Source organism: Periophthalmus magnuspinnatus, chromosome 10 (genome assembly GCF_009829125.3).
Source record: "Periophthalmus magnuspinnatus isolate fPerMag1 chromosome 10, fPerMag1.2.pri, whole genome shotgun sequence".
Classification (NCBI taxonomy): Eukaryota; Metazoa; Chordata; class Actinopteri; order Gobiiformes; family Gobiidae; genus Periophthalmus; species Periophthalmus magnuspinnatus.
The window spans coordinates 889,891-916,680 of NC_047135.1; the positions used below are offsets into that span (position 1 = coordinate 889,891).

Genomic DNA, 26,790 nt, shown 5'->3' on the forward strand with positions numbered 1-26,790 from the left:
CCTCTCCTCCTCCTCCTCCTCCTCTCCTCCTCCTCCTCCTCTCCTCCTCCTCCTCCTCTCCTCCTCTCCTCCTCCTCCTCTCCTCCTCCTCTCCTCCTCCTCTCCTCCTCCTCCTCTCCTCCTCCTCCTCTCCTCCTCTCCTCCTCCTCTCCTCCTCCTCTCCTCCTCCTCTCCTCCTCCTCTCCTCCTCAGACTCCTGGCACCTCCTCTGGCTCTAAACACTGTGTCCTGCTCATGTGGGACAAACCAAACTGAGGAAACTGTTCTAAATATGGTTGTGTCTTTGTCGTGTCTTTGTGTCAAAGTCAAACATGAATCTATGAGTCATTTATGTTTTTATTTATCTTTATCTTTATTCACACAGAAAACTCTCACTGTAGATCCATTTACTACATTAAAACTACATTTTTATTTTATATTTTATATCCAAATCCTCAAAGTCTCGCCCTTTACTTTGCCAAAAACATGCATTTCCTTTTTTTTTCTTTGCCACATAACTGCATGTGTCACTTTATACATGTGGTGTCTTCTGTTTGTTTATAAAAAGGTAAAAAATGTTAAAAAATAAAGAAGAAAACATCAGCGAGAGGGTGAGTCCAAACTTTTGACAAGTCGTGTTTATTACAGCAATTAATAACTAATGTTAACTTTTATTTTTATTATTATTTATTAATTTTTTATTTAATGTATTTATTTATTTATTTTTTCTGTATTTATTTATTTTATGTATTTTTTTCTGTATTTATTTTTTTCTGTATTTATTTATTTATTTTTCTGTATTTATTTATTTTTCTGTATTTATTTATTTATTTTGTCTGTATTTATTTTTTTTCTGTATTTATTTATTTATTTTTTCTGTGTTTATTTATTTATTTTTTCTGTATTTATTTATTTAATGTATTTTTTCTGTATTTATTTATTTTATGTATTTTTTTGTATTTTTTTGTAGTTATTTATTTATTTTTCTGTATTTATTTTGTCTGTATTAATTTTTTTTCTGTATTTATTTCTTTATTTTTTCTGTATTTATTTATTTATTTATTTTGTCTGTATTTATTTTTTTCTGTATTTATTTATTTTGTATTTATTTATTTATTTAATGTATTTATTTATTTATTTTGTCTGTATTTATTTATTTATTTTGTCTGTATTTATTTTTTTCTGTATTTATTTATTTATTTTTTCTGTATTTATTTATTTATTTTGTCTGTATTTATTTCCTCATACTTTCAGACAGTACTTTCCTCGTCCTTTCTCCATGTGGGACATTATATTATGCGGCTCTTCCACACAAACCACATATTTGCATATTCTCTCTCTCGTCCAAGGTCGACCAGTGTCTGTGCCTCATTTTCGTCGCCATTGAAGCTCCGTATGATGCCCGGCCAGTGTTAATTAATTAGAATAGCCCTAATGGCGGCGCCGACAGTGAGCCGGTGAAACGGGCCGGTGAAACGAGCCGGTGAAACGAGCCGGTGAAACGAGCCGGTGAAACGAGCCGGTGAAACGAGCCGGTGAAACAAGCCGGTGAAACGGCTCTGCTCCGACACGGTGCCGGACTGGATGTGGCGTTCTGTATTTGAACCGGATTCATTTTGATCTTTGTTGTTCCGTGTGGCGTTTGTGGAAGTCCGTGCGGGATGAGGAACACTTCCGTGAACCCGTACTAATTACGAGGAGGAATGTGACGTGCTCTGGGGAGGTAATTGACATTGATTTATGTAGCGGCGGAGGGGGGAGGGGCTCCGTCATGGCGGGCAGCCGGCGATCACAAGTGTGTTTCATTAGGCTCAAGTTGTGTGCGTTTGTGAGGAGACGCACACATTTTTATTTGGTGACAGCGGTCCGGTGTAGAAGCGTCTCATAATTAGAGCCGACAGACTTTCTCTTCCTCGTCTTTACGCCGCCGCGGGCCCCGGGAGTCAAACGTGGCAGCTGGTTACGTTCAACGCCGAGCTGAGGGTTGGTTCTTGTTCTGATTCCCCGTTGATTTCCACAGTGATGTTTGCTTCATATTTCAGTCCCAAACACGACGGTGAAAAGAAATAATGGACATAACGGCATTAAGTCCCCGCGGCGTGAGGCTCTGCGGCGGCGTGAGGCTCTGCGGCGGCGTGAGGCTCTGCGGCGGCGTGAGGCTCTGCGGCGGCGTGAGGCTCTGCGGCGGCGCGAGGCTCTGCGGCGGCGTCCGCTCGCTTCATTGATTAGAGGTTTATGTTTTTATAACGATGAGGTCCAACGGTCAGAGGCGGCTGTAAAGTCCAGATGCACAAACTGCACCTGGACAAATCTGCCCTCGTGTAAATGAAAAGTGACTTCACATAAATGCAACGACTTTTGAGATGATTCTTCAATTTGTTTTGTCCAGAGAGTGTGAAGCTTTTATGAAAGACATGAAAAGTCCTAAACAAGTGTTATTATTATTATTATTATTATTATTATTATTATTATTATTATTATTATTTTAACTATTTTTTGTATTATTATTATTATTATTATTATTATTATTATTATTATTATTATTATTATTATTATATTTTAACTTGTTATTATTATTATTATTATTATAATTATTATTATTATATTTTAACTATTTTTTGTATTATTATTATTATTATTATTATTATTATTATTATCAAATCCATACAAATAAAAAATGAAACCTAACCTTCATCTTATCTTATGTTGATCCAAAGAAAATAATTTAGATTTTACGATGATTTATTTTAAATATTTTCTGTACATCTGTAGGTCACATGTCTCTCTCTTTGGTCAAACACTGAAACTGAAACAGCAAAAGTTACACAAATAAATAAACAAAACGCACATGTCAAAGTGACTGTTTTGAAGATATTTTGTCAGGATTTGTGTTTTTTTACGCTTTGTGCCGTTTTCCCTCCTTTCTGTGTTTGAGCCTGGAGCTGGGCAGAGATTTTGGCTCCTCCCACTCACACCTGCGACCAATTATCAATCAAGCTGCACCCGTGACGACTAAAGGACTGAGGACGCGACACTCTGGGCCAGATCAGCTCGTCGTCTCCGGGCGTTTCCACGGGTCCTTCATGTCACGTTCCGGTTTATTCGTCCGTTTCCATGGCGATCCCGCTCTCTGGAGTCACTCTGCTCCTCCGTCTCTGTCCCAGCTCCACGACGGGTACGAACACCTCCGCCCTCTGACCCTACGACCCACGACCTACTGTCTGCTCCACCTTCATTCACACTCATTTATCTGCAAATAAACTCTGTTCTACCCGTTTTCCCGCGTCCGTTTGGTTTCTCCGTCTTTACGACACATTTAGAAACATCGTCAGTGAGAAGCAGATTTCCAGATGAAACCGTTGTCCTCCATTAGACGAGCTGAAGCCTGAGAGTAAAGTGTTGAAGTCCACAGCGCGTTCTAACTTTTATTCTTGTATTTTCCTCTGACAGAAGGATCCTTATAAATTGTGATTTGAAGCTTTTCTTCTTCGATCTGCTTCAGGTTTTGACGGCTGCTTTGTTTTGTTTGACTTTTCTTTTTCCTAATTGGCTTCCCCCAAACTTTTACTGGCACAGCCCTTTAAATGATGACAAGTAACAATTACCAAATTCACATTTTTAAAAATAATTATTGTGTTTTACTTTTCCTGATTACTGTTTAGCCTCAGTGACTCACGAACATCTAAACCGAAGCTTCAGAACAGAAACAGCAGCTTTAAAACACAAATATATGGATTTTAAATAGTATTTCTGATTCAATTTGTGCATTTTTTAATTAAACTCAAATCCAACATGGCGTCGCGATGCGTCTGATGTGCGAACGTTCTGTAAATGTTCTGTAAATGTTCTTTTTGTAAACGTCGTGAACACATTTGATCCGTTTAACTCTTACAAATGATGCTATTAATTAGTCTGACAACCGTAGCTTCTTCTGGTGCGTTTCATTTCTCTCTCGCCGTTTCTGTCTTTAATAATGAGCCGTACATTCCGTCGGATTATACGAGCGTCACAGAGACACAGGTCTGCACACACAGAGCTTCAGCTTCAGCTTCAGCTCACACACTGACACACATTCTGAAGACTCCAGGGTCCACCCACGCACAAAACAACGCCACAAACACGACGCCACAAACACAACGCCACAAACACGACGCACGTGGCTGTTTCTTTGCGTGCGTTTGTTTACGTTATCGAACTGCTCATTTGCGTCGCAGCAGCTTCAGAAATGACATAAGAAACGACGGAGCGAGGAGCCGGAGTCTTTACGTTATAAAAGCAAAAACAAGGCCAAACACGTTCTCAATCCCATCCAAACTTCTCCACAGAGAGTTGAAAAAACAGACCTGGACAATTAACCACAGAACAGAGAGCATGCTGGGTAATTAGCGGGAAGTCAAATAGCTAGCGTTCCCCTGGAGCTAACGCGCTTTTTTGATACTCTGAGCCATCAAGAAGCAGCGTTTGTGGGAAGGGCCCTGCGAGAATCACCATCAGAGGTAGACAACAATTAGCAAAGGTCAGATTGTTGCGGAGGCAGCGACAGAAAAGCGGTTAGATCTGTAAACGACGCTCCGCGGAGGCCGTCAGGAACGTTTCAAACGATAACAAGCACATGGATGTGGTAATGGCATAACAAGCACATGGATGTGGTAATGGCCTCAGATTTGATTTGAAAAGAAATGTGTAAAATTCAAGACAAGAAAATAGTTCCATCACACGGTGACGCGTGAGTCTGCAGACTGTGGAGCCAAACCTGATTTACTGCTATTCAAAAGTCTGAAACAGAACATTATCTTTTAAAACAGAACATTATCTTTTAAAACAGAACATTATCTTTTAAAACAGAACATTATCTTTTAAAACATTTTCGTCTCTGGAGTTTGTTGCTTCGTGTTTGATGTGAGACGTTCACTGACGTCTGTATCAATGGAAAGACACAAAGATCCATAAAAACAAATCAAACGTCAAATCTGTCGATAACAAACGTCAAACATCACGTGACCTGAAGACGTCGACGCGTCTATGTCTGTGTGAAGTGATAATAAAGATGCATTATGTAACTTTACTGGAGGAGAGTCCGTCACCATCGAACAGTCGACACCACGGAGCAAAGCTGAACGTCAGATCTGTGGAGAGGAGACCCCACTCATGGTACGTGCTGCACTGAGGAGTGTGTCATCAGAGGTATAATACTCCCTACAACAGAGTCCTGAGGGGTCGTGACCTCTGCTACTTCCTTCTCCAGCTTCATGTTTCTCTCACACAATAAAACTTTATGAAACACGTCGTCCAGGTGTTTCTTTTGCAATAAAACGACTTTTAATTAAATACATGAAAAAAACATAAATAAAAGTATTAAAGGGGAGGTATTTTACTTCTGTGGGGGGTTAAAGACGGGGGGATTTTGGGGTACGACCTTTGACACGTACCATATTTAGATCTCACTGTTTCCCTTCACTGTTATCGTTAAATAAATGCTAAGTCCCTCCCCCTTCAGAGCACCACCGCAACACAATCAGCAGCATCCCACTAATGAAACTACTGCACATCACACCAGGTTTGTGAAGTCGTAGTGTCATGTTTTTGTATATTTATTGAAAACTGCTGTGCGGACGCGTCTAAAACCTCTTCAGACGTGTTTTTGACGAGTTAAACGTTAGAACACGGCAAAAAAAAGGTCGATATTTTTGCGTAACACCTCCAGGAAAACCGCAACATCCACCGGAAAAGTTACACAGTGCACCTTTATCCTCTTTGCATCGTCATTTCCAGTTGTTTCATATCATGTTTGTTCCATCTGAAATCGATATATAAAAATAAAACCGTTCTTATCGTATTTCATCTTCAGGGAAACACACCTGAAAGTGTTTTACCAATAGATCAATTCACTTTTATTATTTATACTTTTATTACAAGAGGAATCGGGCAGAAATCTCACCTCCATCTCCACTAAACCCCTGTGGATCCTGTCCCTGGAGTAATGCATTTGAAAGTAACCTATAGCGCCCCCCCCCTAACCCTCCACCCCGCGCCTCCGTCACCCTCCACCCCGCCTCCCCCGCCTCCCCCTGCGCCGCGTCGCCGAGCTGCACCTCCAGATAAATTGAGATGCGGCAGAGCTCTCGGCGATTCTTTTCCTCCCCTCGAGAGCCGGGAGCCACAGCCGAGGACGGGGGGGCGGGGGGGCGAGGTGCAGGGGAACGTCCCGCCATCCAAGACGCAGATCGAAACTGACATCATCCACCACTCTGGGCTCCACGGGGCCGACTGGTAATCAGGTACTCTCGGTAAAAAAAAAAACACCGGCCCTGCGCTCGGGTCTTATGTCCCGCGGCGTTGGATGTATCTCTGTCCCCGGGTTTCTGTTTCTTCTCTCGATCGTCCGTCAGCCGCGCTCCAACAAAACCATCTCCTTAAATCACACGAGCTCTGCGTTTATCTGCCACCGCCGTCCAGGGAAGTCAATTTAAAGGGGCACTGTGTAACTTTTCTGGCGGAGGTCGGTGTTAGTTTATCTACAAGTGTTTTTATAGATCAAAAATGGTGAACGGGAACATTTCAAAGCGTCAAGGGACCGCTCACTCATTCACACATTCACACACAGGTAAACACACACACGGGGGTGAGGAGGGTTAAGTGTCTTGCCCAAAGGCACAACGGCAGCGTTTATCTGTGGGTCTGATCGCTCTGCAAGTCTGAAAACTTTTGAAGCAGCTCTCACGAAGAACAGATTCTCCCACTGATGAAAAGATCTGTGCTGGACTGTCCCCAATATCCTGTGTCTCCCCTTTGTCTCCTGTCCCTTCTGTCTCCTGCCTCTCTCTCTGTCTCCTGTGTCTCCCCTCTGTCTCCTGTACCTTCTGTCTCCTTCTCTTCTCGGTCTACAGCCTCCCCCTCTCCTCTCTCTCTCCTGTCTCCCCTTCGTCTCCTACCTCCCCCCTCTGTCTCCTGCCTCTCTCCTCTGACTCTTGTCTCCTCTCTGTCTCCTGCGTCTCCCTCTGTCTCCTGTCCCTTCTATCTCCAGTCTCTCCCTCTGTCTCCCCTTTGTCTCCTGCCTCCTCATCTGTCTCCTGCCTCTCTGTTTCCTGTCCCTTCTGTCTCCTCCATCTCTCCCTCTGTCCCCTGTCTCCCCTCTATCTCCTGTCTTCCCTTCGTCTCCTACCTCCCCCCTCTGTCTCCTGCCTCTCCTTCTGTCCCGTCTCCCCTCTATCTCCTACCTCTCTCCTCTGACACTTGTCTCCTCTCTGTCTCCTGCGTCTCCCTCTGTCTCCTGTCCCGTCTATCTCCAGTCTCTCCCTCTGTCTCCTCTTCGTCTCCTGCCTCCTCCATCTGTCTCCTGCCTCTCTGTTTCCTGTCCCCTCTATCTCCTGTCTCCCCTTCTGTCTCCTGCCTCCTCCCCGTCTCCTGCATCTCTCCCTCTGTCCCCTGTCTCCCCTTCGTCTCCTACCTCTCTTCTCTCACTCTCGTCTCGTCTCTGTCTCCTGCGTCTCCCTCTGCCTCCTGTCTCCCTTCTGTCTCTCCCTCTGTCTCCCCCTCTTCTCCCTCTATCTCCGTCTCCCCCCTCGCCCCAAACAGATCTGGTTCCATCACTGGGGCTGTGCATTATGTGCTCGTCCTGGACCATAAACCATTCCCCTCTTCTCTCTTAAATCCCCCTCTCCTGCGCCTCCTCCCTCGTCCTGTCTGTTACTCTGCCAATCATCCGGGCCCCGGGGTGTTCTCAGGTAATCAATCTTCATCCGAGCGTTGTTGTCACACTATAGAGTAAAAAAAAAACAAAAAAAAATCCAACGGCACGTGCCCCCGATCCACGTGGACGCTCACATTTAGCAGAACGTAACAAGTGAACGTCAAATGCCAAGATTTACATATGATTACGTTAGGGAGCGGCTGCGGCGAACGGAAAAAAAGACGAGCAAAAAGCGTCGCGGCGATAATGGCTTCTGGTTCTCAGTCCACACGTGGGCTCATCATCGCTTAGCTGCGAGTTTTAATGAGATGGAGGCGACGCGGTGCCAGCGTCGGGGATGGTGTGACTCTCTCTGGCTGCGTGCGCTTGGCTCCGGACCCGACGCTCAGGCTCCAGAAGCTCCAGCCAGCCCACCCAGCCTCCGCCATCGAGCCATCCCAGAGAAGAGGCCTCAATCTGGGCTGTAGAGGGTGGAGCTGGATGGTCGCTGTTCTCGCTGCTCTGGGCGCCGTTCTTTTGTGACAGGCGCGGAGCCATGCCCAACCCCACCACCTGAACATGACCAAATATTGGCGAAGGAAACGGCGTTCGACAGAGACCGTGGTGTGTCTTCATCTGCGGCGAAGAAGAACGCAATCAGTCTGAATAAAAAGAGCTTTTGTGTGATTGAAAGAGGAGCGTCGAGTCCCCGGTGTCTCCGCACGCCCTGACGATTAACGATTACATCACGGTAAAGATGAAAGTCGTTATAAATATGAAAATTATAACATTTAACAGAGAATGTCATAGATGAGCAGGGCCGTCGACTGAAATTTGGAGGTCAGGGGGCAATAAGCCTCACGTGGGCCCCCTGTAATACAAATTAATAGGAAGAGGCTCCAATTCTGGGCCCCCTAAGACCCTGGGGCCCCGGACAACAGCCCCGTTTGTCCCTCCTGTCGACTCCTCTGTGGATAAGTCGCTTTTTTCTGCACGTTCTGGTCAAATAACGGCGATTATCTTTATTAGCGACTATCACAATCATATAAAATGTGCCACGAATGATTAATATCAACTCTTTTAATCACGATAAATGACATTATTGTTTATTAATTTAAAAACTACACTGATGTTTCATTTATCTGGATTTCTACAGAGAAACTAAAGTCTTTCTTACAATTCCTCTTACAATTCCGGGTCATTTTGGTAAAATTGTCTTTGTTCTGACTTCTCCAAATTAAAATTATAACCGTTACTGAGAATAAAAATAATAAAGGTTCAACAAGTCAGAGATTTTGTGTCAGTCTCGTATAAACGGATGATATAAATACATTTTGTACAGTTTTGTCGGACAATTACCTGAAAACTGAGGGAAAAAAATGGGACCGATAAAACCGTGTAATTCTAAGGAGACGATTTCCCGAGCGCAGTGACTTTACGAGGGCTGTGTTTTACGCCAGATGCCCTCCCTGACGTCCAAACTCTCAGACACAATCGGTATTTGAGCCGTAATGACGCGCGGAACCGTTTTACCAGCCATAACAACTGAGATAGAACAAATCCGTTAATTGCTTCTGTCGAAACATAATTTTGTCACTTGGGCTCATCGCTGATCCATATCCAGCTCGCCAATAAAACGGTATTATTATATTAACACTACGCACATTTACAACATCTTATTTTTCATTTTAAACGGCCGTACACGAGCTCAACACTTCGCAGAACTCCAGAGTCTGTCTCCTTCTTGTTCCTCCACCGGTCTGTAAAAAATAACCATGGCAACACAGGTCTTTATAAACAATTGAAACTGCAAATAGCTTCTATATTTATACCTGCCGTGTTCCTTGTTTCACACACACTGCGTCTCCTCCTCCATCACGCACATGACGAGGAGCACGGGCGCAGGTCGAGGCGCGGCCCTGAATTAAACATGTCTTTATAAATAGTGCAGAGGAGCCTTCACTCAGGGGATCCTTTCCGGGGACCATCGGAGCGCCGCGGCCCCACGCCACCCAGCAGGAGAAACACAACTACAGCGAGCGAGGGGTAAACGCCGGGAGCGCGCGGGCGGGGGGGGGGGAGCGTGCTGGCGCGGGTGCACGTGTGCGTCTGATGTCGACAGGCCCCGCTCTCCGTGTGCTTCATGAATAGTAATAGAAACCTCTGTTTGAATGCGGCGCTCGCCTGGACGTTTGTGGAAGTGTTTTTGTGTGAAATGGTCGGCGTTTCCGCTCGCTCCAGGTTGCACGGGGAGTGAGCCGCGACGCGTGCGAAGCTCTGAGGTCCCGCCACACGACCGGGCGCTAAGTGTATTGTTATTCGCGATGGGTGACGGCGTTTTGGTGAGTGTCAAATATTAAATTGGCAGAGTCGGCTCCGTGTAAACAAAACCAGCTGAATTATTTCTTATCTGTGAGCCACACTGTATTTTATCTGCAGAGGTGGAAGTGGAGCTGACAGTATGTAAAAGTACTGCAAAATACATGAACGCTGCATTACGTGGGCTTCTGCTTATCTCCAGAGCTTGTTCCGCAGTAGGGCTTTAAACTTATCCATCTCCTTGGAGACGAGTGGGTGACGGCACAACAATAATAACACGTGTACCTGAAAAAGTGTGATATAAATACACTTAATTCAACACTGTGGAGCATTCCAGGTGCAGTATCATCTCCATGGAGACAAGACGGCAGCAAACCCCCCCCAGAAAAGTTCCACATTGCACCATGTAGGATTAAAGTAGGTCAGAATCAGTGAAAAAGTAAAGCTACAACAACAACAAGAAAAACATGAACATTAAACAAACGACTGCCAGACATTTGACCCTGATCAGAAACTCACCGGTCACTGCGTCTGCATTTGACCGCAGGGTTTTAAATAATAAATGACATTAACTCTCATTTATTTTATCTCTTCCGGGATGTGTTTGCAGAGGAACAGACTGGAAATAACATTTAATATTTAAATTTAAAATATAATGAAGACTATAAAAAGTCACTCAGAGCTGAGACTCATCAGAGGTGAGAGTCAGCGAGGCCCGAGTCCTGACCGAGGCCCGAGTCCTGACTGAGGCCCGAGTCCAGACCGAGGCCCGGGTCCTGACCGAGGCCTGACCGAGGCCCGAGTCCTGACCGAGTCCAGACTGAGGCCCGGGTCCTGACCGAGGCCCGAGTCCTGACCGAGGCCCGAGTCCTGACCGAGGGCCGAGTCCTGACCGAGGCCAGACTGAGGCCCGGGTCCTGACCGAGGCCCGAGTCCTGACCGAGGCCCGAGTCCAGACCGAGGCCCGAGTCTTGACCGAGGCCTGAGTCATGTTTTTACCTCAGTGATAATGATCCTTCAGGTCACAGAGTCCTGGTCTGGACGTGACACCAGAGGCTCTGACCTTCACTGTGTCACATTTTTAATCTGGACGTCTGAGGCAGCAGGTTCCAGCTGCAGTTGGTGTAAGAGGCTTTAGTGGCTGCCATCTTTAGCCTGCTAGCATTAGCCTGCTAGCATTAGCCTGCTAGCATTAGTGCTGCAGTCGCACTCGTGCCATTTATTTCTAGCTGGGTTAAAGGTTCACTGTGTAACATTTCCCACTTGTCCGAGACCTGCAGGAAAATCAGTCTGTGTCCCCATAAATATAATCAGATCATGTTACAGGTCAGATCTGTGAAGAGGCAAGGCTGGTCAAAGGAAGAATGTAAGTATTTATGTGCAACAAGAATAAATAAATACAACACAGACCAGTTAAAGCCGTACTGTGGAACATTCCAGACAAAGCAATAACATAACACCAGACCAGCGCATGGGCGAACTTTACCAGAAAAGTTACATAGTGAACACTCGGCCTCACCCTCCAGCCTCCCCCTCGGCCTCCCCCTCGGCCTCCCCCTTGGCCTCCCCCTCCGGCCTCCCCCTTGGCCTCCCCCTCCGGCCTCACCCTCAGCCTCCCCCTCGGCCTCCCCCTCGGCCTCCCCCTTGGCCTCCCCCTCCGGCCTCACCCTCAGCCTCCCCCTCGGCCTCCCCCTTGGCCTCCCCCTTGGCCTCCCCCTCCGGCCTCACCCTCAGCCTCCCCCTCGGCCTCCCCCTTGGCCTCCCCCTTGGCCTCCCCCTCCGGCCTCACCCTCAGCCTCCCCCTCGGCCTCCCCCTCGCGTCCGTCTCTTACCTGGTCTCTAGTGGAACGTTGCTGTTGAGGACCCAGCTGTCCTGTAGCTGGACGGACTCGGGGGTGGTGGGCCCGTCCCCCGTGCCCGGGGCGGGGGCGTGGATGGGGTTGCGTCCTCCTCTGAGGGTGTTTCTGTTCAGGCTGTTGGCCGACTGGTGGGACACGCTGTGGTGGTTGTGAGGCGGCGGGAGAGGAGGCCGCAGCGTCGACTGACTGTGATGGTTGGCAGCCCCTGAAAAACCAACACAAACAGACACAAAATCAGGATCTGAGTTTCTTTGTAAAATAAATCAAGAGGAGTTTCTGGTGAACAAAGGGAATTCCGAGCGTTGGCAGAGAAGTAGAGCGTCCTCGTTTGAGCGTCCAGCTGCAGGAGCGCTTCATTACGGCGGCGTTCTGTGCTGCGGCGGCGGGAGCTACAATTACCTGCACAGAAGCCCTATATTTCCAGGTGGGACACTGGTTTTAGAGTCTCATCGAGGGACCGTCAAACGTACACAACCACCGAGGCACAATTCTTCGACAAAGTTGGATTTTCAGAAGTGGCCCGTAAGAAGTTTTGCATCTAACTTATTAAAAATCTAAAATAAAGTAAGATGATCGTTCACTGAGGATTAGAAGCTTCTGATTGGACGAGGATCGTGTTGTGAAATCAATAAGAGAGAACAGAACGCCCGTCAATATCAGGATTATGATGATTATTATAGTGTCTTTTCTGTTTCTCGAGGTATTTTTACTTCAGACAGACACAGTTAACCCAGTTACACGAGGATTATGAACCTAAAAGGCCCCGACTCCAGCTCCTCCAGACCCCAAAACCCGACGATACGATAACCAATCAACAAGATAACGAGTCCATTCACACGTCAGCGTCCATCCCCCAACTCGAAATGAGAGCGGAGTCCAAGAACCGGCCCCAAAGAAAATCTATAAACCGCACACAGCCCCATATGGGAAGAGGATTCTGTGTTTTTTTGTAAATGTACATGATCGATCGACAGCTCAAGGTCAGGTTCTGTCACACACGGACCTCAACACGTCTGGACTTTACAAAATTTAACAACATGAGACTTTCAGCTTCGCTCCGGCACGAGTCCCATTCACCGAAACATCTGACTAAATAAAAGAAGCTAAGTGTATAATGGAATCTGTAAAAGTAATTTGTTCATTTGTTGAGGACGTTTTATCAGAATAAACGTCATGATCAGTTTCACATTCCACATGATTATCAAATCCCTCCCTCCTCCTCTACGAGTGTTTGTTTCATCCAAAAGACCCAAATAACGTTGTCATTTTAATACTGTCCTGATAAAAACACACTGATATTTGTAAATTACTGTAAATCATAAAAATACTTAACATTTCTGAGCACGAAGGCATCAAAACAATGTCAAACTGAGTAAAAACACGATTCAGCTCAATACAAGCTCACAACAGGTGCTCCTCACCCTCGTCACCCTCTTCACTCTCGTCACCCTCCTCACCCTCTTCACTCTCCTCAACCTCGTCACACTCCCCACCCTCGTCACACTCCTCACCCTCGTCACACTCCCCACACTCCTCACACTCATCTGCCTCACCCTCATCACACTCCTCACCCTCTTCACTCTCCTCACCCTCGTCACACTTGTCACTCTCCTCACACATTTGAAACTCAACAATTTTACTTCCTCATTTTCAATATTCTGTGGTCAGTAAACTAAACCCGATATGAACCGATACCAGTGTGATTCATGAACCGATACCAGTGTGATTCATGAACCGATACCAGTGTGATTCATGAACCGATACCAGTGTGATTCATGATCCGATACCAGTGTGATTCATGAACCGATACCAGTGTGATTCATGATCCGATACCAGTGTGATTCATGAACCGATACCAGTGTGATTCATGAACCGATACCAGTGTGATTCATGAACCGATACCAGTGTGATTCATGAACCGATACCAGTGTGATTCATGATCCGATACCAGTGTGAGGCTGGAGAACGTCTCTTATTTCCTTAAACACACTTCACTTCTTCCACACAGATCATATTGTTGTGTCACTGTTGTGTCAGACTGAACATCTTCAGATGAAGAAAAGTATTTGGTATCGGTATCGGTGCATTTGGGAGTGCAGGTATCAGAAGGACAGCTGCTGGTGAAAGAGGAGAAAGAGGAGAAGGAGCGAAGGATGGAGGGAGGTGGGGGGGTCTGACCTGTGACATAAGACAGACACAAACATCTGTCCAAGAAAATGAAGAGACTCCTGGGACGAGGGCCACAGCCCCCCCCCCCCCCCCCCCCATCTGTGGGGGTGTGAGTGTGTGTGTGTGTGTGAGTGTGTGGGGGTGTGTGTGCACATATGAATATATATACTTTAATATAGACATTTTAAAGACATTTATCTGGACTTTCCGAGCCGTAAAACCACTAAACTTTTGAGTTAAAATAATATTCTCACAAAGACGTGTGTCGATACACAACAGAGCAACAAACACCCACACACCAGCAGCTCGAGAAACGCACACGTCTGACTCTGGAAACGCACACGTCTGACTCTGGAAACGCACACGTCTGACTCTAGAAACACGTTTGCCGGTGTGACTTTCTGTCCATAAATACTCAACATCTTTTTCAGGATCTTTCATAGTTTCATATTTCTCTCACACTTGTGTTGTGTCGTTGTGTCGTCGTGTCGTTGTGTTGTGTCGTTGTGTTGTGTGTTGTGTGTTCTGGAGCGTTGTGGATCAGATCTTTCCGTGTCGGTTCGTGTGTGAGACTCTGTTTTTTCGTTCTGGAGGAGTTTGGAGCAGCGTTCATCGATCCTCCAAATGGAACGCAGAAAATACTTTTATTCAAGATTTGCAAAATGTGAAACGTATGAAAAAAGATACAGACGCCGTTATGATCTGTGTTATGTTTCGTGTTATGTTTCATATTATGTTTCATATTATGTTTCATATTATGTTTCGTGTTTTGTTTTTCTGCCTCGGGCTCGACACAGATCATGTTTCAAATATGTTAATGTCGTGAAAATAAAGTTCGATTTGTAGTTTGATCCTTGTTTTGTTTTGCGTTTCACCTTAACTGAACCAAACCAAAGTATTTCATTTTTATATTGAATCAATATTTGTGAAACTCTGCAAAACATAAAATAAAGTTGTGGCCTCCAAAACAAACTGAAGCCTCAAACGCAGCACGGACGAGTTTAAGATTCAGACAAATTGGTTCAGTTTTATAAAGTGATTTTTCAAAGTAACGTCTCAACGGGACTGAAGAGACATCAAGAGATTTAGACAAAAAAACAAATGAAAATCTACTGTTTGTCAAAAGCAAAGGCCAAAGGAAGAGCCGAAGGAAGAGCCGAAGGAAGAGCCAAAGGAAGAGCCACAGGAAGAACCAAAGGAAGAGCCGAAGGAAGAGCCACAGGAAGAACCAAAGGAAGAGCCGAAGGAAGAAACGAAGGAAGAGCCAAAGTTAATTTTCTCAACTGGACAAAATGTTGTAGAAGTGAAGATATTTCTTGGCAGATTTAACTTTGTCGTCCAGGTCTGATCCATAGTAAAAGCCAGAGAGATTACACAGACAGAGGAGCCAAAGAGCCAAAGGAGCCAAAGAGCCTAAGGAGCCAAAGGAGCCAAAGTAAAAGCCAAAGTTAAATCTGTCAACTGGACAAAACGTTGCAGAAGTGAAGACGTTTCTTGACAGATTTAACTTTGGCTTTTACTTTGGCTTTTACTTTGGCTCCTTTGGCTCTTTGGCTCCTTTGTCTGCGTAATCTCTCTGGCTTTTACGATGGATCAGACCTGGACGATAGAGACACACAGACAAAGGAGCCACTGGTGCCAAAGAACATTTCACTCAAGGAAAAACAAAAACGTTGAAGTCATTTAACTGGAGAACCTCGTCTTAAAAGTAGATTTGGAAAAACGCACCAAAATACTGTCAACATCCCAGTCTGTTCTGTGTTTTTTTGTGCTGTTTTCCTCTTCTCTTCTGTGTCAGAGCCTGGAGCTGGGCGGAGACTCAGGCTCCTCCCACTCACACCTGCAACTAATCACCAATCAATGTGCAGCTGGAGGACAAAGGACCTGACACTCAGCTCCAGATCGTCTCCACAGAGGGACGGCTCTGCTCGGCTCAGTTCATGTTTGTGCATTTTGTTGTTCGTTCTAAATTGGATATTTTTTTGCTTCTCGACAGATCCCGCCCCCTGGACCCGCTCAGCTCCTCTGTCTCCGACCCAGCTCTCCACGACCAGGACGAATCTCACGTCTTCTGACCCAGTTCACCTCATCTCTGACCTTCAGTCGCACATTTAAAATAGTTTATAAAATTGTAAATAAACATTGTTAAACTAGTCCCTGAGTTCTGTCTCTTTGCTCTTCCTGTCGGTCGTTACAAGAAATACTGAAGTTGAAGGAAAGTTTTGAGGAATAACTAAAAAATGATCATGGACAGGAGTCGTCTGCTCACGTGAATAAAAGCGAAGAGCGAGCTAAAGCTAAGAACGAGCTAAAGCGAAGAACGAGCTAAAGCTAAGAACGAGCTAAAGCGAAGAGCGAGCTAAAGCGAAGAACGAGCTAAAGCTAAGAGTGAGCTAAAGCTAACAATTAAAAGCTGCCGTGAATGAGTCTAAACAGAAACTCTCCGGGACAAACATCTAAACATCTCACGGTTCATGATCAAACATTCTGACCACGATGGACACACCCTCCTCCAGATGGGCGTGACTGACAGGTGGATGAACCAATCAGGGACCTGCGTGATCCGTGCATCAAAACAAATGAAAACATCACAGGAGTCGGAAAAACTGAGGACGTCAGGAGACGATGAGCGACAAACTAAACTCTGAACTCGTTTCACATGCGTCACTGAAAAAAAACAACAACAAAAACAACAAAATAAATAAACAACAACGACGTCCTGTGTTTACCAGAATCAAACTGTGCATCAGCCGGACTCAGACTCGACTGTTTTTACACAAACTGTTCCATTAAAACTGTTTTGTAAAGAGCCAGGAGCAGATTTCAAACCGTGACTGAGTTTTTTTTCCCATGATGCTTAGTCAGACTGCGCCGGATTGGCTGAAAAAGGCGACACATCAGTAGCTTTTGTGTCGTTTATAACCTGAGAAAACGCTACACCGGACCATTCTCTGATCTGTGTTACCTGGAGTATTGTGTTTTGTTTCATTCACACACGTTTAACACACAAACTGAAACTGAAAACACTCTGTTCCACCTTGTGATGTCATCATGTGGCGATACAGGAAGTGCTCCGCTGTGTTTTTAAACTCCACACACCTTCATTTATAGAATCATCTGGATCATTTCTGCTCCTGGAATAGCAACTTAGCTCATTTTTACCTTTAGTTCAGTAGAGATGTTAACTTGAAAACGACCACTTGATGACATCACAAGGTGGAACAGAGCATTTTGAGCTTTGGAGATGTTACAGACTTATAATAAAGTGAAACAAAACACGACTCCAGGTCTGTTTTTGAGGAGGAAACATCATTAGAACGTGGATTAAAGCTCAGAAGAGTCATTTTCGTGTACTTCGGGGCCTTTAAACGTTCCCTCCTCGATTACCAGGCGTCTCGATAAAAACATAATCTGTTGGTGATAATCTGGAGAACATAACGTTAATAATGTTCTGGTTATAATCTGAGCCCATGAGCCCACAGCCTCTGCTCTAATGTGAACGAACGTTTTACCTGAATCTGCGTCTGATAAAAGAAACAGCAAAGAAACGGCACAATTAGAGAACGACCGAGAACAGCACATGTGATTTACCTCTCACTCTGTGCACTCTGTTCTCTCGTTTCTCTCTGTTCTCTCGTTTCACTCTGTTCTCTCGTTTCTCTCTGTTCTCTCGTTTCACTCTGTTCTCTCGTTTCACTCTGTTCTCTCGTTTCTCTCTGTTCTCTCGTTTCACTCTGTTCTCTTTTCTCTCTCTCTGTTCTCCCGTTTCACTCTGTTCTCTTTTCTCTCTCTCTGTTCTCCCATTTCACTCTGTTCTCTCGTTTCACTCTGATCTCTCGTTTCACTCTGTTCTCTCGTTTCACTCTGTTCTCTCTTCTCTCACTCTGTTCTCCCGTTTCACTCTGTTCTCTTTTCTCTCTCTCTGTTCTCCCATTTCACTCTGTTCTCTCGTTTCACTCTGTTCTCCCGTTTCACTCTGTTCTCTCTGTTCTCTCGTTTCACTCTGTTCTCTCGTTTCTCTCTGTTCTCTCGTTTCACTCTGTTCTCTCGTTTCACTCTGTTCTCTCGTTTCTCTCTGTTCTCTCGTTTCACTCTGTTCTCTCGTTTCACTCTGTTCTCTCGTTTCACTCTGTTCTCTCGTTTCACTCTGTTCTCTCTGTTCTCTCGTTTCACTCTGTTCTCTCGTTTCTCTCTGTTCTCTCGTTTCACTCTGTTCTCTCGTTTCACTCTGTTCTCTCGTTTCTCTCTGTTCTCTCGTTTCACTCTGTTCTCTCGTTTCACTCTGTTCTCTCTGTTCTCCCGTTTCACTCTGTTATCTTTTCTCTCTCTCTGTTCTCCCATTTCACTCTGTTCTCTCGTTTCACTCTGTTCTCCCATTTCACTCTGTTCTCTCGTTTCACTCTGTTCTCTCTGTTCTCTCTCTTCTCTCTCTTCACTCGGTGCATTGTGGGTAAACACATTTCTCTCGAGCGTTTCGTTTGTTTTAGTGAGAGACTTTTCTGGAAACAACCCCCGGATTTTTTGTTTTCTTCTTTAGTCTGACCCAGTTTATACCAGTCCAAGGGTCTCATGTGACGAAAGAGGGAGGGAGAGAGGGAGAGACGGAGAGATGGAGGGAGGGAGAGACGAAGGGAGGGACAGGCAGAGCGACAGTCGGAGGGAGAAACAGAGAGATTGAGGGAGAGAGAGAGACAGGGAGAGACGGAGAAATGAAGGGGGAGAGAGACGGAAAGACAGAGAGACAAAGACGGAGAGTCAGAGGGAGAGAGACAGATGAAGGGAGGGACAGAGAGACGGGGGCAGAAACAGCGAGACAGAGAGACATAGATGGAGAGACAGAGAGAGGGACGGAGAGATGGAGGAAGAGAGGGAGAGATGAAGGGAGGGAGAGACAGAGCGACAGCCGGAGGGAGAGACAGAGATTGAGGGAGAGAGAGACAGGGAGAGACGGAGAAATGGAGGGGGAGACGGAGGGAGAGAGAAAGGGAGAGACGGAAAGACAGAGAGACAAAGATGGAGAGTCAGAGGGAGAGAGACAGATGAAGGGATGGACAGAGAGATGGGGGCAGAGACAGAGAGACATAGATGGAGAGACAGAGGGACAGACAAAGAGACGAAGGAAGGGAACGACAGAGATGGAAGACAGAGACAGAGAGACGGTGGGAGAGAGGGAGAGATGAAGAGAGGGAGACAAAGAGAGACAGAGAGACGTGTGGATGGAGGGGGGCTCTGGCTAATCCCTGGTTCACACTGTGTGAGTCTGTGTTGACCTGGCGCCCCCCTGTGGAGAGCGAGGAGGGGACGGCCGCCGCGCATTAAACCCGCCGTCGAAGCCCGTTTGTGGCCAACTGGCACGACCCGAGGAAACGCCGGGGCAAAGGATAAACGGATAAAGACACGGAAACAAAAGAGTGAGAGAAGAGAACGAGTCGCCACAGGAACAAAAAAATATTACAAACCAAAGTACAGAAGTGTAAGACTCTGTTTAAAAACACAATCAAATAAAAATTAAATAATAATAATAATAATATAAAAAAAAAATAATTTGAGATGGACCGAAACGGCTTTTTTCTTTCTTTTTTTGCCAATTGTTCTGAATCCAGAGACGTCAATGTGCGATAAACTTGATATAAACATCAATTTTGCTTGTTTTTCCCAAATGAAAAGACGACAAACTCATCCACAAACTGTTTTACCAGATTTAAAGGCGGATGTCAGATCTGTGCCGTCACATTTTATACAGTTATGTCACTAAACGTGTCAAATAAAGTGTCATATTCTTTATTCTGATTGGCTGAAACAAAATACTGACGTCTGTGAGAGACTTAAGCCCGACGCTGATACGTTAAAAAGTTTACAATTGTCCGTCGATATATGGCGGTTCACCTTTCACGGTTTCACCGTGATTTTTTTAGTTTTATTTCACGTGCTTTTTTTTAAATCGAATGATCGTGCATTGTGTCTGGCGTCCTGATTGGCTGTTGGACCGTAGACCATTGTGTCGTGCGTCCTGATTGTTTTTTAATAAACTGTTCTTTATCAGTTTTACAGCTGTGGAAATTTACGACAAAACCACAAAATATCAGCAAAATTAATTTTTTTAAAAACTGAAATGCAAACTTTTAAACAAAAAAAAAACCCTAAACATTTCAGAACTTTTTAAGCATTTATTTTATTTATTAGTTTTATTTTATTTTGAGCAGATAATTTAACACATGTATCCATTTTTTTTTCTGTTTATCCAGGGCCGGGTCAAGACTTCCCCCACCCCAGACACTTCCTCCAGAGACCGTCCTCCACCGTGTCCTATTTCTGTGATATTTTTATGTACTGATGTCATTTTTCATCGTTTTTTCGTCTATAAACACTGTCGTAATCCAGTGTCGTTGTTTTGTGTCTCGAAAATGATCCGTCGTTAGTTTTTACGGTTTCTATGGCGACGATGATAATGACAATGTGACGAGAAGCCGTAAAAATGGAGTCACGAGTTGCTGATTCCGTTGTTATTGCAGAGACTTGGCTTAAACCCACGTCATAATCTGCGCTCGCCGTTTCCTATTCGAGTTCAGTGGACGCAGTAATTACACAACAACACGACGCTCCGGCGAATCTTTTACAAAACGACTTTTTTTCCCCCGTTTGTGTAAAAATGAAACGTTCACATATTTGAAGGTTTTGGCATAATATCTCCAGCCCGCCTCATCGAACCCGCTGCACGTCTGCTCTTTCATAAACCCGCCTCCTCCTGGTCTGTTTGGAGCGTCCGGGCGGCGCCGTACGGGAGCAGCGCCGTGATCTTTCCTTTGGGTCGAGGCGTTTTGTGAGGGGCAGGGTGTGTGTGTGTGTGTGTGTGTGTGTGTGTGTGTGTGTGTGTGTGAGTGACAGGCCTGCTCCGTCAGCATTTAAAACCAGATCAGAGAGAGGCCTGAGCACTTAGCCCCGCCCCCTCCGCTCCAGCCCCGCCCCCTCCGCTCCAGCCCCGCCCCCTCCGCGCCTCACAACCTCCATCTTTTTATTTCACGGCCCACATCTTCACGTCCCTTTAAGAGTCGTCCCCGTCGCTTCAACACGGAGATAATTTAGATTCTAGAGGCGTTTGGACGAGATTCCCACGAGCGGAGTGTCCTCTGTGAACGACACACGCCTGAAAGAGGAGAGGAAAGAGGAGAGGAGAGAGGAGAGGAAAGAGGAGAGGAAAGAGGAGAGAAGAGAGGAGAGAAAGAGGAGAGGAGGTGTGTCACTACAAGCGGAGTGTCCTCTGTGAACGACACACGGCTGAAAGAGGAGAGGAAAGAGGAGAGAAGAGAGGAGAGAAAGAGGAGAGAAGAGAGAGGAAAAAGGAGGAGAAAGAGGAGAGAAAAGAGGAGAGAGGAGGTGTGTCCCTATGAGTGGAGTGTCCTCTGTGAACGACACACGCCTCAACTGAAAGAGGAGAGAAGAGAGGAGAGAAAGAGGAGAGGAAAGAGGAGAGAAGAGAGAGGAGAGAGGAAAAAGGAGAGGAAAGAGGAGAGAAAAGAGGAGAGAGGAGGTGTGTTCCTACGAGTGGAAAGTCCTCTGTCTGTGAACGACACGCACTCCTCATCTGTCAATCTCTCCCAAAGAAAAGATGAGAGGAGAGGAAAGAAGAAAGAGGAGAGGAAAGGAAAGAGGAGAGGAAGGAAGGAAAGGGGTAAGAAAAGGGAGGAGGAAAGAGGAGAGGAAGAGAGGAAGGAGGAAAGAGGTAAGAAAAAAGAAGAGGAGAGGAAAGAGGAGAGAGGAAAGAGGAGGGGAAAAATAAAAAAGAGGAGTGGATAGAGGAGAGAGGAAAGGAAAGAAGAGGAAATACAAGGGAAAGAGAAGAAAGGAGAGGAAAGAGGAGGGGAAAGATAGGAAAGAGGAGTGGATAGAGGAGAGGAAAGAGGAGAGAGGAGAGGAAAGAGGGAAAAGTAGAGGAGAGAAAGAGGAGATCAAAGAGTAGAGGTGAAGGCCACAGCAGCAGTCGAGCACTGACATAACAAACCGGGTAAATCTCACACATACATTTATTCTACAGTGACATAAACACAGACAACCTCAGCAAAGGCCTTTTCTCCTCCGCAACAGAAAACACAAAATGAATTCAGTTGTTTGGAGTTTTCTGTATTTCAGTGATTTTATTCTATTTTTTCAAGTTTTTCTTAATTAAAAACACGAGTCCATTCCTCCTTGACCAAACCCAATCAACCATATTTTCATCTTTCAAAGACGTTAAGAAAAAGAAAAAAATCTGACAATTTTCCAAAACAGATTAATAATTTTTTTGCAAAAGAATTTTACAAACATTGTCCCAGAGTAAACACATTTTCCATCACCAATAAATCTCACCAAAATGTAAATAAATTAATTAAAACAAAGTATTTTTTTTGGTTTTACTCCAAGAAAACGAGAAACGTGATACATTTACTGCACTTTTGTTTAAGAACATAATGGTGTTTAATGTGACACTTTGGATTTGATTTAAATAAAGATAAAGTTTATGATTAAAAAAACATTTCACGATGAATGAAATGAATAAAAAAACAAAGCTGCTGTGTTTTTCTTTGTTCTTAAAAGAAATTTCATGTAAATCAATGTTTTTATGAAGAAAGTATTTTAATAAACTGTTTTTATCAAATTTACAGCTGTGAAAATGTACAACAAAACCACAAAATATCTGATAAATATATTTTTTTTAATTGAGATACAAACTTTTAAACTAAAAGAAAATCCCCAAACATTTCAGAACGTTTTTATAAATATTTATTTTTTATTTTTTGTATTTTATTTTAAAGTTTGACTCTCGTTTGTCGCACAGTTGCACAAAGTTGCAGACGTTAAAACTCCAAACACAACATCAGGACCAAAAGGGGCACACCTCCATCTCTCCATCCATCTCTCCGTCTTTTCTCTTTGTTTCTCTAGATTTGTTTCAACAAACCATTAAAGATTCAGCGCAGCAGCGGTGACTTGAGGTAGTTTCCCTGGTGAGGCAGATCCTTCTCGTGTTGGAGCGGGAGAGCGGGGGGCTAACGCTAAAAATAGCACGTGCGTCGTTCCCCATGCATAATGAATGGCCAGAGACAAACGCTAACGTTAGCTCTTTCCAGGAGCGATCGGCTACGCTCCGTTTGTTCGTCTCCAGCTCTCATGCCGCTTTTCCGGGGAACATACCCACGGCGTACCGCGCAGACAGGTGCTCCGAGCCAGACAGTATTCCCAGATAAACACATGGAGTCGGACCCAATTCCCATCCAAAAGCCCGGCGCCCGTTCACCTGCCACGCTTCGCTAGCAGCACAAGTCAGGCCCGTCCACCTGTTAGCTTAGGTAATGGCCGACGACTCTGACACACACACGTCACACACATCACACACACATCACACACACCTCACACACACCTCACACACACATCACACACACCTCACACACCTCACACACACATGTACAAACAGCTCGAGGATTACGCCGCTGTGGTCAGTTTCTGCTTGGCTCGGTTTCGTGTGTTTCCTGCCCAGTGTCCAGTCTCTGCAGGACGTTACCTTTTCCCGTTTTCTCTCGCTGCGCCGGGTTTGAGCAGCACATGAATAAAACGAGAGGCGGAAATTTACAAACGAGGCTGTGGTAAAATATTTAAAATAATCCAATACAATATTTATAAAGTACATTCTACAAACGGAAAAAAAATAAAATAAAATACAAATAAAAATAAGTCGTAATGTTCAGTTTGACCCTAAACATCAGCTGTTTCCAGGGCAACAGTGGCTCAGTGGTCGGAGCAGTCGCCCTCTAATCTGAAGGTCTGAGGATCGATTCACGCTCGGACCTAATTCTGTCGTCGTGTCCTTAAGCAAGACACTTCACCCACATTTCCTCGTATAAAAGTGTCTGTGTGAGTGATTATTATTAATTTTATCTAAATAAGTGAGTCTAAACTGGACCAAAGCATCATGGGAAATATCACACACTAAAAATATACGTCCCAGCAGATTATTCCAGTTTCCTTTTTCGTGTTTTACAGTTGTTCTCAGGGGTTTTGGAAAGGCATTATGGGAAATATTTCACGATACACACATGAACGAAATTAATAAAAAATAAAAAAACAAAGCTGCCAGTGTTTTTCATTGTTTGGAAATTTCATGTAAAGCCAATGTTTGTTTGAAATAATTATTTTAATAAACTGTTTTTATCAGTTTTACAGCTGTGGAAATTTACGACGAAACCACAAAATATCAGCAAATTTTTATTTTTTTTTAAACTGAAATACAAACTTTTAAACAAAAAAAAACCCCTAAACATTTCAGAACTTTTTTTAAATTAATTTTATTATTTTTAATTTTATTTTGAGCAGATAATTTAACACATGTATCCAATATTTAATGCACATTTCATATATTTTTTTCTTATTTAAGCTCGAAAAGGAGCGGAAAGAAGAAAACTTAAACTTAATTAAGAAAGAACAAAAATAATAAACTGAAATATTAAATAAAAGACCATATATTTAGTTGTTTGCAAAGAACATTCTGCTAAACGTCTGGACGCCATGCGCTTTAATCACTGCTCCGCTCAAATATCAGTTTAGATTTTTATGTCAGACACTGTCCACATTTCCCATCCGTCCGTCCGCACATTTACAAACAGATCGAGCATTATTTCCGCGGTCAGTTTGGCGTGGACCGGCCCATTTCCTGCCCAGTGTGGTTCTCGACGGGGCTCTGACCGGCGTCGCCCAAACAGACCCTTCTTATAGGTGCTTTATTTGCCCTGGGCCGGTCCCTGCGTGCGCGGACATGCCAGCGTGTGTTTAGGCGCTGCCAGGACGCCACTCTAAACTCATTTAGGCCCATTTTACCCGTCGCCCTCGAGCCAAGCGCTCTCCCCGCTCCCATTAGATCAGTGGGCCCTGGCTGAGAAGCGCGGCGCATTTACACTCGCATCTCAATATTGTTCTCCCCATGTCTGTCCAAATAAGTGCGTTTCGCCGCCGCGCCGCTGTCAGCTTAGCCCGTTTACAGATACCGCTCGGAAAAAAACACAACATTGGGTTTAAACAATAGACACAGCGTCGTTACTCTGCGGTTTTTGTTTAAACCAATTTATTTTATGGACGTTTAAATTGTTTACGTGGGAAATAACGGTCACATTTTTATATATGACGCTTTACAAACTTCCAAGACTCAAAGCGGTTTATCGAAAGAATCCGCTCGCGCTGATCTTTTTGCGTCTCGCCCAAGGACGCAACAACGGGATTCATTTGTGCGTCTGACCGCGCAAACAAACAACGATCTTTATGTTAAGAGATTCAAACCGTGGAATGTCAGATTACTGGACAAACGCTCGACGGATTGAGCCACTGTCGCCTTAAAATCGTCGTAGGAGCGAAGACGTTTAGCTGCTCGTCCAAGCCGCGGCTTGGACGAGCAGCTAAACGTCTTCGCTCCTACAAGACGCTTCTTAACGACTCTATTCAACCTATAATGGCGCCTATTGTTCTCTTTGTTCCTGTTTGCTTTGGTTCTACTTGTCAATCGGTGAGAGATGATGTCCAAGGCCCTCGTTCCTCTTTATTTCTCTTTGTTGGTATTTATTGTCCATTACTATATTATATTACACTCTTTTTTTGTGTGTTTTGCTTGTCTGTTTTTGTTTATTTTTCCTTGTCCATTTGCCCAAGACAAATAATAAAAAAAAACAAAAAAAAAACAACAAAAAACCCTATAGCGTCGGATGCTATCGTCGCCGACAGAGTGCGGTTGAGGACTTTCTATTACCGTAACGCCGCAACCGATGAGGCTCTTTAAATATTTTATCGTCTGCGTCTGTTGTCCCTTAAAGATGACGACCTTTAACCTCCTGAGACCCGAGCTCCTGCAAGGCTTTATTCATTTCTCTTTATTATTTGGACAGATTAGGACCTGATGAGTAAAAACAACAAATGATCTCTTTACATTATGTAGTTTCTGGAAAAAAAAGTGATGTAAAACTAATGTCCTCATATGTGGACATTTTAATCACTTTGACAAAAAAAATGTAATAATGTAATAGCAAAACAGCAACATTTGTCCTGAGTAAAAACAAAATGAGAAACAGAGCAGGAAGATGTATGACTTTACAAAAAAAATTAAAAAAAATAAAAAATATTCTGAACATTCTAAATTCTTATTGTTGCTGTTCTTCTTTTTCTAAAAATGTGTATCGTGGCCGAGACAACCCAAAATGTGTTGTCCACATATGAGGACGCCAGGTCTCCAGTTAACTCTCCTCTCAAACCGTTTCTTTTCTCTGAACCTCACTCTTTTATTTCATGGTTTGTGTCTTTCAGATGGAGGTTTCACCGCAGACTGTGGTCCTGAGCTGCTCTCTCTCCTGTTTTCTTATGTTTTCTTACTGTTTAGTTTCTCCAGTGTAACTCTCACTTCACTTTTCACGACGCTGAACATCCTTAATCCTTAAATTCGAGTTTGTTTGAAGGCGTTTCGTGTTTGTGATGCAGCAGTTTACAAAGTTCTTTCATTTACTTTTCACGTCGTTTTGTTCTTTCTGGACATTTGGAACATTTTAGGTCAAATATTTTGCATTTTTCTGGCAGTAATTTCAGTTTATCATTTATTTATTAACGTTTACTGTTTCAAACTTGACCTACATTTTATGAATCCACGTTTTCTAACCCTGGTTCAGTTCTTCTTAAAAACATTTGGATTGATTTGCGCTTTATAAACGTCAGACGCAGCTGTTCCCGTGTTTTCCCAGGACGTGTTTGATGTTCTATATTCGTGCCCGTTTCATGTTTGAGTAAGATTCA

The 26,790-nt window shown here is 44.3% G+C and overlaps 1 protein-coding gene across 1 annotated transcript in view; it reads right to left on the minus strand.

The window, feature by feature from the left end:
• The window catches only part of tenm2a (teneurin transmembrane protein 2a), a 369,550-nt gene that overhangs the window by 131,556 nt on the left and 211,204 nt on the right, over window positions 1-26,790 (minus strand). Inside the window, exon 4 of the mRNA XM_055224657.1 lies at window positions 11,800-12,031. Within this exon, the coding sequence (XP_055080632.1) occupies window positions 11,800-12,031 (232 nt within the window). The remainder of the gene's footprint in view (window positions 1-11,799; window positions 12,032-26,790) is intronic.